This window comes from Dama dama, chromosome 20 (assembly GCF_033118175.1).
Source record: "Dama dama isolate Ldn47 chromosome 20, ASM3311817v1, whole genome shotgun sequence".
NCBI classification, from domain to species: domain Eukaryota; kingdom Metazoa; phylum Chordata; class Mammalia; order Artiodactyla; family Cervidae; genus Dama; species Dama dama.
The window spans coordinates 78,071,796-78,086,262 of NC_083700.1; the positions used below are offsets into that span (position 1 = coordinate 78,071,796).

At 46.3% G+C, this 14,467-nt stretch overlaps 1 protein-coding gene across 1 annotated transcript in view; it reads left to right on the top strand.

Moving 5' to 3' along the window:
• JAK1 (Janus kinase 1) overlaps positions 1-13,960 on the top strand; it is a 139,264-nt gene extending 125,304 nt beyond the window's left edge. The window contains exons 13-25 of the mRNA XM_061121689.1: positions 95-238; positions 1,006-1,093; positions 1,560-1,687; positions 2,310-2,445; positions 4,147-4,298; positions 6,623-6,773; positions 6,890-6,984; positions 8,090-8,282; positions 9,222-9,346; positions 9,703-9,875; positions 11,414-11,531; positions 11,794-11,904; positions 12,538-13,960. Of these exons, the coding sequence (XP_060977672.1) occupies positions 95-238; positions 1,006-1,093; positions 1,560-1,687; positions 2,310-2,445; positions 4,147-4,298; positions 6,623-6,773; positions 6,890-6,984; positions 8,090-8,282; positions 9,222-9,346; positions 9,703-9,875; positions 11,414-11,531; positions 11,794-11,904; positions 12,538-12,648 (1,725 nt within the window). The 3' untranslated portion in view covers positions 12,649-13,960. The remainder of the gene's footprint in view (positions 1-94; positions 239-1,005; positions 1,094-1,559; positions 1,688-2,309; positions 2,446-4,146; positions 4,299-6,622; positions 6,774-6,889; positions 6,985-8,089; positions 8,283-9,221; positions 9,347-9,702; positions 9,876-11,413; positions 11,532-11,793; positions 11,905-12,537) is intronic.
• The last annotated feature ends 507 nt before the right edge of the window (positions 13,961-14,467 follow it).

The following is a 14,467-nucleotide window of genomic DNA, read 5'->3' on the forward strand; positions in this document are numbered from 1 at the left end:
GTGCGCCCACCCCCCGCCCCCCCACCAGAGGACTCAGACCCACATCACTGCAGCCCCAGGGAGGGTCTCACTAACCTCCTGCTTCCTCCTTCAGGGCGAGCACCTTGGGAGAGGCACGCGGACACACATCTACTCTGGGACCCTCACGGATTACAAGGATGACGAAGGAACTTCTGAAGAGAAGAGAATAAAAGTCATCCTGAAGGTCTTAGACCCCAGCCATAGGGACATTTCTCTGGCAAGTGTCATCCTCATGGCCTCACCCTCTCCCCTCCCCCATCTCTGGAGCCAGTAGGCCACAGTGGGCTGAGAGGAACGTTCCCCCATTCTGGCCTTGTTTTCTAGTCAAGCTTCCTTCTTCAAATAGAATCTTAGATTAACACGGCATATGAAACAAGCAAGGGAGGAGTACAGATAAGCTGGGTTGAGCACTCCCCCCACCTTGACCTGTCCCTCCCTGTCCATCCCACTCTCTCCTGTGTCCTTCCTAGAGGTCCACGTGGCGGCCGTGGAGCCTTGGACTAGCTGAGTGATCTCAGAATCCCTGATGCAGCCCAGGCTGTCACTCAGTGTCTGGAAAAGTAAAGTCCAGAGGAATAAAATGACTGACCCACATCCTGTTAGAGAGTGACAAAGTCGAGTCGTGACAAACATCTGCTGCCTTGGCTCCCCTTTTATTCTAATACAGTGTCAAACGTTGTTATTTCCCAACATTTGAAGGAAGAAGCAGTGGACATGAGTATCCAATGAGGAAGTTGCCAGCCAGCCTATCCCACCAGCCCAGCACTGTGTCCTATGGGATTTGCTACCTAAGTCCTATGTCCCAGCCAGATGACCCTTACAGCAGAGGCTTGGCAGTGCCTCCGGCCAGTTGAGGCCAGGCCTTGGGATGAGGACAGTGGTGAGCTTCCCTGGGATCCACTGCCTTCCCTCTCAGCTGAGCCACTTTAGAATCAGACCAGTGGAGGCCTGCCCTTGACATGTCTTTGTCCTGTTCTCCCACAGGCCTTCTTTGAGGCAGCCAGCATGATGAGGCAGGTTTCCCATAAACACATCGTGTACCTCTATGGGGTTTGTGTCCGAGACGTGGAGAGTAAGTATGTCTTTTTGGAAGGGGAGGGTGGCCTTAGCTGGGTAGCATGGCTACTGTGAAGATGACTGGGAGCTGACATCTGCTTCATGTTGCCCAGGCTTCTTGCTTTTCTTTTTGTAATCAAGGAATGCAGAGTGCTGAGCAGGTCACTTGCTTAAGCTAGTAGTGGACATGGAACTAAATCGCATTTCTTTTTCATTGATTTCTTGAATGTTTACTTCTGGCAAGCACTGGGTCCCACACTAGAAGCGGGGAGTGGGTGGGCTGAGTTCATTGCTCAGAGAGTCAGAGTAGAAGGAGCGTCAGGCAGGGCTTGAACCCAAGCCTGTCCGGCTCTGAAGCACTGTGCCACTTGCACTGTCGAGCTCAGTACCAGTCATTAAACTGGGCTCTCATGAGGGAATCAGGGAGGGTGCTGTCCCAGATGGACGTCAGGTTGCAGATGTGGCTGCTTTTGTGCTTGTAGATATCATGGTGGAAGAATTTGTGGAAGGGGGACCCCTGGATCTCTTCATGCACCGGAAAAGTGATGTCCTCACCACACCGTGGAAGTTTAAAGTTGCCAAACAGCTGGCCAGCGCCCTGAGTTACTTGGTAAGTATGTTCTGATGTCTGTGGTCTCAACCAAGAACCAGAATGTCCTAGTAGGGGAGGCAGGAGGGAGGTACTGACCCAGCAGACTGGGGGGCCTGGCCTCTGTGCCTTTAAACAGGTGTGCCTGGTGCTTAGTGAAAACCATCATCTTGGGCTGTTCTGTGAGCTTACGTATGGATCCTGCTTAGAGGGAGATTTTATCCCTTCAGAAGACTGACTTGGGTACTGCATTGTATGGTGAGAGTAGAAATATTACAGTACTTGCTGAATGAGTGAATGAATCTGTTAGGATCAACAGTAGCTCACATTTATTGAATGCTTACCATGCTTCAGCTGTGCATGTGTTTTTAGACTCTCACCACTAATTCTCACAAAAGCCTTATGAGGCCTGCCCGCCACCCCCACCCCCCATCATCCCTGTTTCCCTGATGAGGGAAATAGAGCAGAGGGATGTTATAGAACGTGCCCGAGTCGCACAGATCAGTGGGAGCTCTTGGCTGCCTGGGTCTGGCTGGGGCTGGGGGACTGTGGGTTACGACCTGAGGGCTGGAAACAGGAGGGGGTTTGGGAAGGAGGGTAGCAACACTGCCATTTTTGCTGAGTCAGCTTTTTCACTCCGCAGGAGGATAAAGACCTGGTCCACGGAAACGTGTGCACCAAAAACCTCCTTCTGGCCCGTGAGGGCATTGACAGTGAGTGCGGCCCCTTCATCAAGCTCAGCGACCCTGGCATCCCCATCACTGTGCTCTCCAGACAAGGTGCGTTCCCCCGCTCCCCCTGCAAGCAGGTCCAGGCCAGCAGGGGAGGGAACTGGGCTGGGGTTCTGTCTCCTTTTAGAAAGCATACTTCTGCAAAAGGTGTCTGCTGCTCCTGTCCAGTCCTTGGGGGCAGAGGAGATGCCGTGCGGGGGAGGGTTGGTCTTTGACCTCAAGGAGCTGACTGTGCAGAAGAAGAAACAACTTGGCCAAGGCACATCCGGTCCTTGTGATGAAGGAGCTTGTTTGAGGTGCTGGGGTAGCACCTTGCTCAGAGGGAGGCTGTGAGTCCTGGGTGATCAGAGAGGTGTCAGGAGGAATGGGCCCTGGGTCCTCCCTGTGTTCCTTTTGAAATCCCCTGTAGTGAATGAACACTTTGGGGAGGTGCCTTAGTATCGCTGAGGCATCTTGTCTTTGAATGAGTCACCCTGAGCTGACAACTCCAGAGGAGTGGGCAGACCCAGCAGCTGAAACACTAGGCAGCGCCGCACGGCTCGTGCTCTGCCTGTAGGCCACACATAGGGTCCCAGAGTGCCCCGCTTGCCATGGCCTGTGGTCTTCAGCACTGAGAATTTTGCTCAGTCATTCAGTCAAGGAATGGACTGAGTTTGGAAACAAACCAGGATGAAGAACAGGCCTCACAAATTAAGACCCAAATCATCCACTCTTTGGAAGGGGAGCAGGGAGCATCCTTCGGTACATTTTGACGCTTACTATCTGGCCATCATCCAGCAGTCCTGAGACAGACCCAGCCCTGAACCTGTCGGGGGTCCTATTCTTAGCAAGGGTCTGAGACACAGACACTGGTGACTCTAGAACAAGTAGAGAAGCCTGGGGATGCCGCGAGAGGGGCCAATAAAATGCTGTGAACATTCAGAGGAGAGAGATGACATCCGGGGGGGCCCAGAGAGTGATTCAGCAAGGAGGTGGGTTTCATCTGGGCCTTACAGGCCAGTGAGGTGAGCCGGCAGCAAGGCGACAGTAGGTACAAGGTCCTAGGGCCAGCCTGCACTTGTCTGTCAGGAGGATGGATGTGAGAAGGCGGGAAGAAGGACCAGCAAGCCTGAGCACCATTGCCCAGCTCAGTGGCTTCCTGCCTGTTTCCATCAGGAGCTGAGATGCTGCTCCAGGAGGCCACTGAGCTTGTTGAGGGCCATTTCTGTGGACATGGCAGGGGTTCTAAACCACTCACTGGTCTTCTTCAGCAGCTGGGTGCAAGATATGTGTGACTTCTTTTGAAATGAAAGAAAACCCACGTTAAAGAAGTATGACATTGGATGGTGCAGAGTATGGGAGGAAGGGGAGGTTAGCCTGTGCCCACTCTGCATGTGTCGGCCTCTTCTCCCTGGCCTTCCCTTTCTTAACCCTTTGTCCATGTGACCTCCTCCACTTGGGGGTGCTTTGCTGTTTTTGAAGCCAAAGCTTCAGAAGATGGGCTCCCACACCTTCCTGGGGAGTCTGTGTTAAACAGAAACATCTGTAGGCCCTGTCTCAGACAGGTGCATCAGAAGGGCCAGGGCTGAGGGGCCTGGAAAACTGCCCCTTTAACAAGTTTTCCACAGGCCCAGTGCAGCCACAGCCCACGTTTGGAAAACACTGCTTGAAGGCATTTCTTTGTTAACTTCCAGTTCTTGCTGCAGTGGCGGTGATACACTCCCCAGGTATCGCAGACACTGATCTGTGAACACCTCTTGGCTTTTCCAGAGTGCATAGAACGAATCCCCTGGATCGCTCCTGAGTGTGTTGAAGACTCCAAGAACCTGAGTGTGGCTGCTGACAAGTGGAGCTTTGGAACCACACTCTGGGAAATCTGCTACAATGGCGAGATCCCTTTGAAAGACAAGACGCTGATTGAGGTGAGCAGCTGCTTTCCAGTTGGGAGCTGAGTGAGGGCCCCTTGAACACTCAGGGGCATCTCAGGAATTATCAGGAAACCTCACACTGTGGGAGGAGACGGGCACGGGTTTGACTATCCTCCACAGGCTTACTGGCAGTGTAACCTCACATGTTAGTTTCCTTGGGCCTGGATTCATCATCTATGAAACGGGGATAAAGAATACCTACTTTGCAGGGTTGTTATGACAATTAAGCAAATAATGCACGTAGAGTGCCAGGTATACATTACGAGCTCAGTAGCTGGTTCTAGCATCTCAAGATTAACACACAAGTATTTATTGAGTCCCTCCTGTGTACCAAGCATTGTCCTAAGTTGAAGCTGGGGGTTTACGATGAAAGAGACACAGGCCTTGCCTGCCCTTAGTGACCTTAGGGTCTAGAAGGAGAGGTGGGCTAAAATAGCAGTAAGGATCTGAAACCATCACCCAAAGAGCCATGCGTGTTGGGTGGAGTAGTGTCATTACCCTTGTTTTACAGGTCAGGTGACTGAGATGCAGGTGGCTCACAGCCTGGGTTATTCAGCTAGACTGCACAGCATCAAGGCTGACTCTTGCTTGTTCACTTGTAGAAAGCTAGTAGAACGTTCTAACTCTGAAGGGATGCTGCAGTAGCAGTTACAGTGAAGGACGCTGATCCTGACTCGCTGACTTGCTCTCTGGAATGTGCCTTGTGTGTTTAGCGGGGAAGGCATCACTTGTAGCTGGGAGGGAATGATCGAAGTCCAGGGGAAGGTGGCATTTCAGTCGTCTACAGGAAGCAGTAAGTGGTTCCATTTGCCTGGAGTGTGGTGAGGAATGACAGGTGAACAGGTGGGAAGGGTTGTTTGAGGTCAGGTTTTGTAGAGGCCCTGAATACCAGGGGTGATGTGGGACACTGAAGGGCTTGGAGGCCAGCCCTGGCACGGTGCGCTTGGCCAGTGGTTGGATGGACAGGCTGGGGAGCGCACAGGGCAGCGAGTTCCCTGCGGCGCTCAGTGGCGAGAGCCCGAGCCAGGGAGCAGCAGTGGGGAGGCAGCGTGGAGGGCGCGCTTGGAGGAGACACTGAAGAGCCTGAAGAACCTCTAACCAGTCAATCTTCTGCCAGATGAACGTGGTGCAAGACTTGGGCAAGAGGAGTTAAGCTAAAACCCATGGAGGAATCAGCACCTCTATAGATCTGCTATTTGGAATTTTCAGCCAGGACTTTAGGGAGTAATTTTATTTTTAACTTCCTTAGAAACAAAACAGCATACCATTTGCTGTCAGTACTTTTTGAGCACCTTGTGTTTACCCAGGGCTGAGCAGAATATGGAGATAGGGTAAGCAAAGGTCTGCACTGGCGCATAGAAGAGTGAGAGATACTGCAAGGCAGGGGCAGCCTTCAGCTCCTTAATTCTCTTCCTCTTCCTCCTCTCCTCTGGGGCCTAACTCCCCACCCCGACACCAGGATCCACAGGGACCACAAGAGAAACCAGTACCCTAGAGATTCAGCTACAGACCAGAATCTGGAGTGTAGTAAATTCACTGAATTTTTTTTAATGATTTAAATAAATCAGTCATTTCTTTCAGAATTTTAAAGTAGTAACCACTTAATGAGAATTTGGAAAATAGAGAAAACTATTTTTAAAAAAGAAAAAATATTAATCACTATATTCCAGTCACCCTTGATTAATATTTAACACTTTGGCATATTGTCTTCCAATCTGTTGGTATTAATTTTTTAAACAAAATTGGGACCATGCTAAATCATTATTTTTTCATTTAATGTTGTAATTTCCTATATGATTAAATTGATGTAAGAGTTCATTGTTTCATTAAATTCTAATTTATTTAACTAAAATTAGATACTTGGCATTGAGGTTTTCATATTTGTAATGTTGTTTAATTCTGCAGGGAATATCTTTAAATATAAATCTTTGTTTATATCTGACTTATTTCTGAGTCATTCAGTAGTTGCAGTTAATGAGTCAAAGAGTTTGAAGAATCTGAAGATTTCTACACATGTTGCCAAGTCATATTCCAGAAGGTTGCATGACTTTGTAGGAATACAGCTTATTTGGGATTGGGTAGGATATACTGCGTATTTTCCTTGAATTCAGACTATTTTATATCAGGACTAAGATTTTCCACAGTTGTAAAAAACAAAAAAAAAAAGGCAACAGTAGCACTCATGTTTATGAAGTCTACCCTTAAGCAGAGCTGTTGGGAATTAAATTAGGGATTGTTAGGTAACTCTATCTGACCTGGGGTTAAAAGGTTTGTGGGTGGTTCCTTTGGTTTCTTCAACGTGGTCCTCTTCTTTGCAGAAAGAGAGATTCTATGAAAGCCGGTGCAGGCCAGTGACCCCATCTTGTAAGGAGCTAGCTGACCTGATGACCCGCTGCATGAACTACGACCCCAACCAGAGACCCTTCTTCCGAGCCATCATGAGAGACATCAATAAGCTGGAGGAGCAGAGTAAGACTGCCTTAAGTTGTTTAATCAAGACCAGCCAGGGCCCGGGGGAGGGGGTGACAACTTGGAGCCTGGAGGGGCATTCACTTCTTTTTAACATGTTTTCTCTCTTCTGTTAGATCCAGACATTGTATCAGAAAAAAAGCCAACAACTGAAGTGGATCCCACACATTTTGAAAAGCGGTTCTTAAAGAGGATCCGTGACTTGGGAGAGGCAAGTTACACTGCTGACCGTTCACCTCTCTGGACATCTAGAGCCATTCTCCATTCTCTCTCGTTCAGGTCAAAGTTTATAAGAGAAAGCATCTTCCAGTGTTTTCTCAGGGATCGTGTGTTTCTCCATTTGACAAAGAGTGGTGGCATGCACATGTCTTCCTGTTCATGCACACAGGACATTGGTCAGCTCCCTCAGGAGCTGCCTTTGTCCCTTTTTTTTTTTTTAAATGAGGGACAGAGAATATAAAGGAAGAGGCATGGGGGATGGGTATAGATATGGTGGAAATAGAACAATCCCTGCCTCTGACTATTTTGGGAATATGTATCCTGTGAGGCTGCTTAAATGATCGGTGGATTTACTTCACAGAACACTGAAATAGAATGCTAGCTTTTCTTCTGGACCTTGAATAGTTCCCTAACAGTAAATGTGACTAGAGAAGCTACTGGATTTTCATCTTCATACAGCTTTCCTGTAGTTTATCAAGACTGTCCCATCTCGGGTACCCACCCTGTGCCAAGGCCTGGTGCTGGCACTCTGCAATCACAGTGGTCCCGCTTCCTCACCAATCACAGTGGTCCCGCTTCCTCACAGCATCCCTGGGTTTATTACCAGTGTGCATGCTGAGCACCTCCGGAGCCAGCTTGGAAGACTGGGTGACCAGGCCCACCTCACTAGTAGGTGGCTGAGCTGGGATCTAATCCCCATCTTCTGAAGACTCCTCATGCCTTGCCCTTTGTAGCCACATTGTGGTGCCTCCTGTAGCGTGGACCCAGTGCTGTCAAAGAATGCCATGGTTGTACCACCTGACACCTCCATTTCCTTGTGAGTTACACTTTCATGGAAACAGGATTGATGTGTTGGTTCACCAGTCACCAGAGCCTTTTCTTGTCTTAGCGCAGTAATAGAAGAAGGCATCCCTTCATGTTAGCCAAGTGGGAAAGGGCGCAGGGAGGAGGAAGAACCCAGGTAGGAGCTTGTTACCTGCAGGGTCAGGCTGTGTGTGCCCTCCCCAGCCTCCAGAGGAACAAGCCTCATCTTTGAGTGTGTCCTGCTGGCCCAGGCTGAGGCATCTCTGATCAAGCATGTGCATCTTTCCCGCCAGGGCCACTTTGGGAAGGTCGAGCTCTGCAGGTATGACCCTGAGGGGGACAATACAGGGGAGCAGGTGGCTGTCAAATCCCTGAAGCCCGAGAGTGGAGGGAACCACATCACTGATCTGAAGAAGGAGATTGAAATCTTAAGAAACCTTTACCATGAGAACATCGTGAAGTATAAAGGCATCTGCACAGAAGACGGTATGTTATGCAAAGTGTGGTTCATTTAAAGACTAAGTGGCCGTCTGGGGTCACATAAAGGCTAGTGCCGAGCAGGCCATGCCCTCGGCCTCATCTGGGCTGCCTGAATGCTAGCTGATAACCAGAGCCAGAGCTCTAGGACTTCCAAGCCGTATGCACCGTCAGATCCCTCAGCAGCTGCAGAGCTTCCGAGAAGACTACCCAGCCTGTCTCCTAGGCAGGGATGATTCCAGCATTGTTTCTCTAGGTGGCTACTACACCCACACTGGGGATTAGATTTCCCCTGTCCCAATACTCAGCGCACTAGGCCAGATGAAACTGACACCCACCCCTCTCCTTTATCTGCTTTTCTGACCCAACACTAGGCAGGCCATTTAGTTTTCTAGTTGTATAAATCAAAGTGGCAAGTAGTGTTTACTATTAAGTGTATCTTTTTTACAAGCCACTACAGCATTCATGTTATTGTACTTTAAAATTTGTAGTGAAAACGATGTGGCTCATGATTTTTAAAAATCATTTGCCGAGTGCTTTGCAGAACACTACGTTGTCTGAGTGAGTGGTGACGACCCTGGGGTAGGTACCCAGGTCACTCCTGAGGATCCCAGGTCTCTGGAACCTCTGGGGTTAAGCAGCTTGCCTGTGGTTTCAGGGTTGATGCTGAAGTCAGTTCAGGTCCTCTGTCTCCAGATCCTGTGCCCTCTACTCTTCCTTCATTTGACTGTCTTGTACTGATGGGCTAGATTGAAGGCAGGAGAAGAGGGTGACAGAGGGTGAGATGTTGGATGGCAGCACTGATTCAATGGACATGAACTTGGACAAACTCTGGGAGATGCTGAGGGTCAGGGAAGCCTGATGCGCTGCAGTCCACGGGGTTGTAAAGAGTCGGACACGACTTGGCAACTGAACAACAACTAATGGTTTCCCCCCCCCCCTAAACAGGTGGAAATGGTATTAAGCTCATCATGGAGTTTCTGCCTTCAGGGAGCCTTAAGGAATATCTTCCAAAGAATAAGAACAAAATTAGCCTCAAACACCAGCTAAAATATGCTGTTCAGATTTGCAAGGTAAAAAGGGAAAAAAAAAACCTGGTAAAAATTTAAAACTCAGGCACTCTGTCCTGAGTAATTGGTTTGTAATTAGGCTGCAAGTGGGAAACTTTCCGATAATTATATTGAGTTTATTTTGTTCTGCTTGATGTGGATTGAAATTAGCCTCTACTAAGAAAGTAATGGTTTCTTTAATATGTATTTCTTTGAATCAAGTTGGTCTTACTATTTTTGCATAATAGTAAAAACAACGAAAAAAGTGATACGTGAATGAGATGACAGTTGTATTTCTGTTTGTGTTACGAGACGGCAGATACAAAGTCCAGTCTGATCTGATCTCAGCAGCACGCTCTGCCTTTGTTTCTCTCCCTCAGGGGATGGACTATTTGGGTTCTCGGCAATATGTTCACCGGGACTTAGCAGCAAGAAACGTCCTTGTTGAGAGTGAACACCAAGTGAAAATTGGGGACTTTGGTCTAACCAAAGCCATCGAGACTGATAAGGAGTACTACACAGTCAAGGACGACCGGGACAGCCCTGTGTTTTGGTAACTGAATCACACAGATTTCCTCAGTGCTTCAAAGGGCTTCCCCTGTTCTGATAGGTCCTTTTTAGATATGTTAAATTCTCTTATTAGTCCAGATTAGAAGAGACTTAGATCATTTGGAATTGACTAATTTTTGCCTTCAAGAAACAGCTCTTAAGCCATTTCACTGAAAGCCACATACACGGCAATGTCTGAGCTTCATTGACAACATCTTCCAACGAGGAAATCTAACAGCACTCAGCATCTCTGTCTTCCCTTGAGAAGGCATTCCTCTGACACAGTTCTTAAAACCATTAGCAGCCAGAGTAGTCACAGCCATGCAGAGGAAGCCTAGAGGGCAAGTATGAGGTGACGAGGAGGCTTTGGCAGATTCAGGGAGAACTCGGACAGAGCAGAGGAAAATCCATGGGAGGTTTGGCTATCTTCTCATGAATCGCCAGTGTCCTAGTTGGAAGGCCACATCCTGCCTTCGACCCCTCTGTCTGGAACACTGTCCACGGGGGAAGCTGCTGAGTCTCCACTCTACCCTGTCCTGTAGAACTGACCAGCCCTACAAGGTGCATCCTACATGGGCAGACGTGGGTCTCTCCCACCCAAGGAACCCAACCTCCATTTATTCATTGCATATTCATTGGATAAATGAATTCATTTATTCAAAGGAATACCTGTGAAGCCCCTGCTTTGTGCCAGGTACTAGAGATTCGAGGGTAAATAAGATGACCAGATTTAGAATTTAATGGGTGAGGCAGCTAGTTTCATGGTGTCATAACCATAGAAGCGTTCGGGCTTGTTTTTCTGGAAGTTCTGTTAGGCTAAGTCCTTAAAAGATTCCTGGAAGGTTGTAAAGATGGGTAGAAGGCATGTGTGTGATGGTGAGTGAGACAGAGCAGTGGCTGGCCCAGAACTGGAATCAGCTCAACGTGTCTGGATGATGAAAGGTCTCTGCAGTTGCTAAGGCAGTGCCCTAAACACTTGAGTTTTGGAGCTGGGGTTTTGGGGGTGCTGTTGGGAGGATTAAGGATGGGGGCTTCTGTTTAAAAAGATCACTGTGGGAAGGAGAGGAGCAAGATTGGAGCCCGGAGTCTGATTTGGCCGGGGGCAGTGATGGCATGAACTAGGGCTGTGGTTTGGACGGTGATGGTGGGTTTAGGAGCAGTGAGTAGGTTTGAGAAGTATTTCTGAGACCGGATATGGGAATGCCTCAACTTCTGGCTCAGGCAATGGATAACATTCACCAAAAGAGCAGATACTGTAAGAGGACCGGGCACTTGGGTCACTACTCACTCACTGTGAGCTTGCAGGCAGATAAAATCTGGGCCTGTGGTTGTCGCCTCCTCCCACACCCCTCCCCAGGGAGAGCCTGTGCTGTGTGAGCGGAGGGCCACCAGGGATATTGTTCACATCAGGTGTGCGCCAGGGCAGCCTGTGTGTGACTAACATATAATATACACTTACGTGTCTCTCTGGGCTGAGTTACTCTAATGTTTTTTGGTATGTCCTTCCCAGGAAATGAAGTTTCATGTTCTGCTCTCTTTCAGGTATGCTCCAGAATGTTTAATTCAGTGTAAGTTTTATATCGCCTCTGATGTCTGGTCTTTCGGAGTGACTCTGCATGAGCTGCTTACTTACTGTGATTCAGATTCCAGTCCCATGACCGTAAGTCATACTTGTCCTTTGCTTGAATCTGGCCCCCAATGAAAATGTGTCCATCCCTATGCTTTGTAAGTTTTGTTCATAAAGAATTGGTCAGTGTGTTGTAATGGAAAGGAAAACTGTCTTGGACTTTCACTTTAAGTTACTAAGGAGAAAAGCCTGTTTGTTTTCATTTCCAATTCTAGAAATTCTACCTTAACCTCTCTGGAGTTTATATAAATATGTGCAAAAATTAAAATATTTCGCTTGATTTTATTTTTCATAGTTGTTCCTGAAAATGATAGGCCCAACTCATGGCCAGATGACGGTAACAAGACTCGTGAATACATTAAAAGAAGGAAAACGCTTGCCGTGTCCACCTAACTGTCCAGATGAGGTATTTATGGGCCATTTCACAGTAATAAAACTGTTTTCACTGCTTGCATCTTAAAATAGTTTTCTGACTCTGAATTTCAGATATCTGAGAAAACCATCTTTATGGCAAATGACCAAAGGAAGAGATTCCCTTCAATAGTAGGCTTACCTCAGTGAGCACCTGAAAGGAGCATATTTTGGTGTTACCTTATTGTGACAATCAGTTTTCTGTATTTCTAACTGAACTGCTTTACGACTAATTCTTTAGACTGTTTAAGTACACTGAATAGTATGTATATACGAGCCAAAGAATGAAGCAGCCAGTAAGGAAATTTGTAGTCTAAACTGAGCTATAACGTCACCCTTAAATTTGCTTACAGTAATTTGTGACCTGGTTTTTTTGCAAGGTCAGTTAAGGCATGAGCTTCTCAAATAATAAAATACTTACAAATAATATTAATATTTAATACTTACAGATGTACTTACACATTTTCTATATTTTAAGTTATTCAAATATTCATTTTATCTTATGACTTAAGGAAACTCATTCACATTTTCAAAATTATGTTCTTCCTCTTAATGTTTCTATACTTAAAAAAAAAAAAGCAAAAAAAAAAAAAGCTCCTAAACATTTTTACTGTTTTTTTTTCAATAGGTTTATCAACACATGCGAAAGTGTTGGGAATTTCAACCATCTAGTCGGACAACCTTTCAGAACCTTATCGAAGGATTTGAAGCACTTCTAAGAAGCATGAGTACCATTTAAATTCTAATGTGTATCAAGTCCTCCTACCCCCAACCAGTACCCAAGCCATTTAAAAAATTGTGTTACTGGAAAAAGTTTGTATTCTCTTCTAAAAAGATACCAGGGTACGTATCCATATACAAGGCGCACTATGGTGCTTAATATGTGTAAGTACTTCCTCTTTAAATTTGATACCAGTAACATGGTGACAACCAAAATGTTAGAAAGCACTTAAGCACTCCTCCTTTTGGAAAGAATATATCACTGTTTGGCTAGTTTACCATCACAGTTGAGTACCAGAATGGGATTTCTCAAAACAAGAGGAGCTGACCAGAGTCTCAAGATGATTGCTTTTTCTTAGCTGCCAGTTGATATGAAATATTTTTCTGGCATATAAAGATAAGGATTGATGAATTTAGCCAATACTCTACTATGCCCTCAAATTTCAATATCTATACCATGATAGATGAAACATTCTTGAAATATAGATACCAGTTAGTATACTATTGTCTCTATACAAAGATGAGTGTATTCCTGTCAACAGTAGGACATGAACTTTGAGTTGTTTCTGCAGTGGCTTAGCTCCTGTCCCCTTGGGTGACGAGAGGTACCCGTGTTTGAGAAGACGGGTCGTACGTACCTGGAGGGGCAGCTGTGGAATAGATACTTTGCTGCATGATGTTAATTCTCGAGAACTAAACCTGTGCCAGTGCTTCCCTAAACCATATACCTTTAATCAGAACCGAGGCCAAGAACCTGGATACATGCTTTTCAGAAATGTCAGTGTATATCCTTTTGTAACTCTACCACTTTGGGGCAGGCTGTTGCAGCATTGGTTCTGGATGCTGACTGCATATATACCATGTACACTGCACTGTTCTTAGAGTGTTTCAGTACTTAACCATCCATCTACAAAAGAGTCGATCACTATTTTGACCGTCACCCTATGGCGCAAAACTTGAAAGACCCAGCCAGAAGACTATGGCGTTCAGGATCCACTAGGCCGTTCTCAGTTTGCCTGGAGACTGCTGGGTAATCAAAATGTCAAATCTGATTCAATGTGAACTGTAAATTTTTTTTGACCAAGAGTCTGCAAAACTTTTTGTTGATGCTATTATTTGTTTGATATCATTATTTTTCCCCCTTAAACCTGAAAAGATAGCTGTGTATTGATTCAATAGCAGCAATAAACTTGCCATTTAAATCTGTTCAATAACCCTGCACAAATGTCCCTCTCTGTGTCAAACCTGTGGTCACCTCTCTGTGTCAAACCTGTGGTCACTCTCTATGCACTTTGTTTACTCTTTATACAAATAAATATGTGGAGACTTCACATGCATATGCCTTTTAATATTAAGAGTTCATTTTCAAAGCATTACAAACAATTTGTTTACATAGAAAAATAACAGTATGGACTGGTGGGGAGAGCATGGGTAATGGTCCTTATACTAACACCACTTGGGTCACAGGCCAGTATGGATGGCAGACCCACACCTGTTAACTCAAAGTACCTTTTAGTTCTTTCAACCTCTTTCTGCTTATATTTCTAAAGTTTCCATCTTCCCTTTCTTCTGCTGTCATAGAGTTATGACAAAGCGCTGAAGAGGCTTAATGCAACAGGAAAACAAGAAGTGCAGAGTGTGGAGAACCCATTTTTCATCTGCTGAGTCAGAACTGAGTGATGCCTATCCTGATTGGTTATTTATAGGTCGTATACTTACTAGAAATTATCTTAGTTTAACTTTCTAGCTGTCATTTGCCAGTAGAAGTTAACATAAGCAATACATTACAAATCATATATAGCAGTTTTAAACTTCTAAAACAGGAGCAATACCCTCTA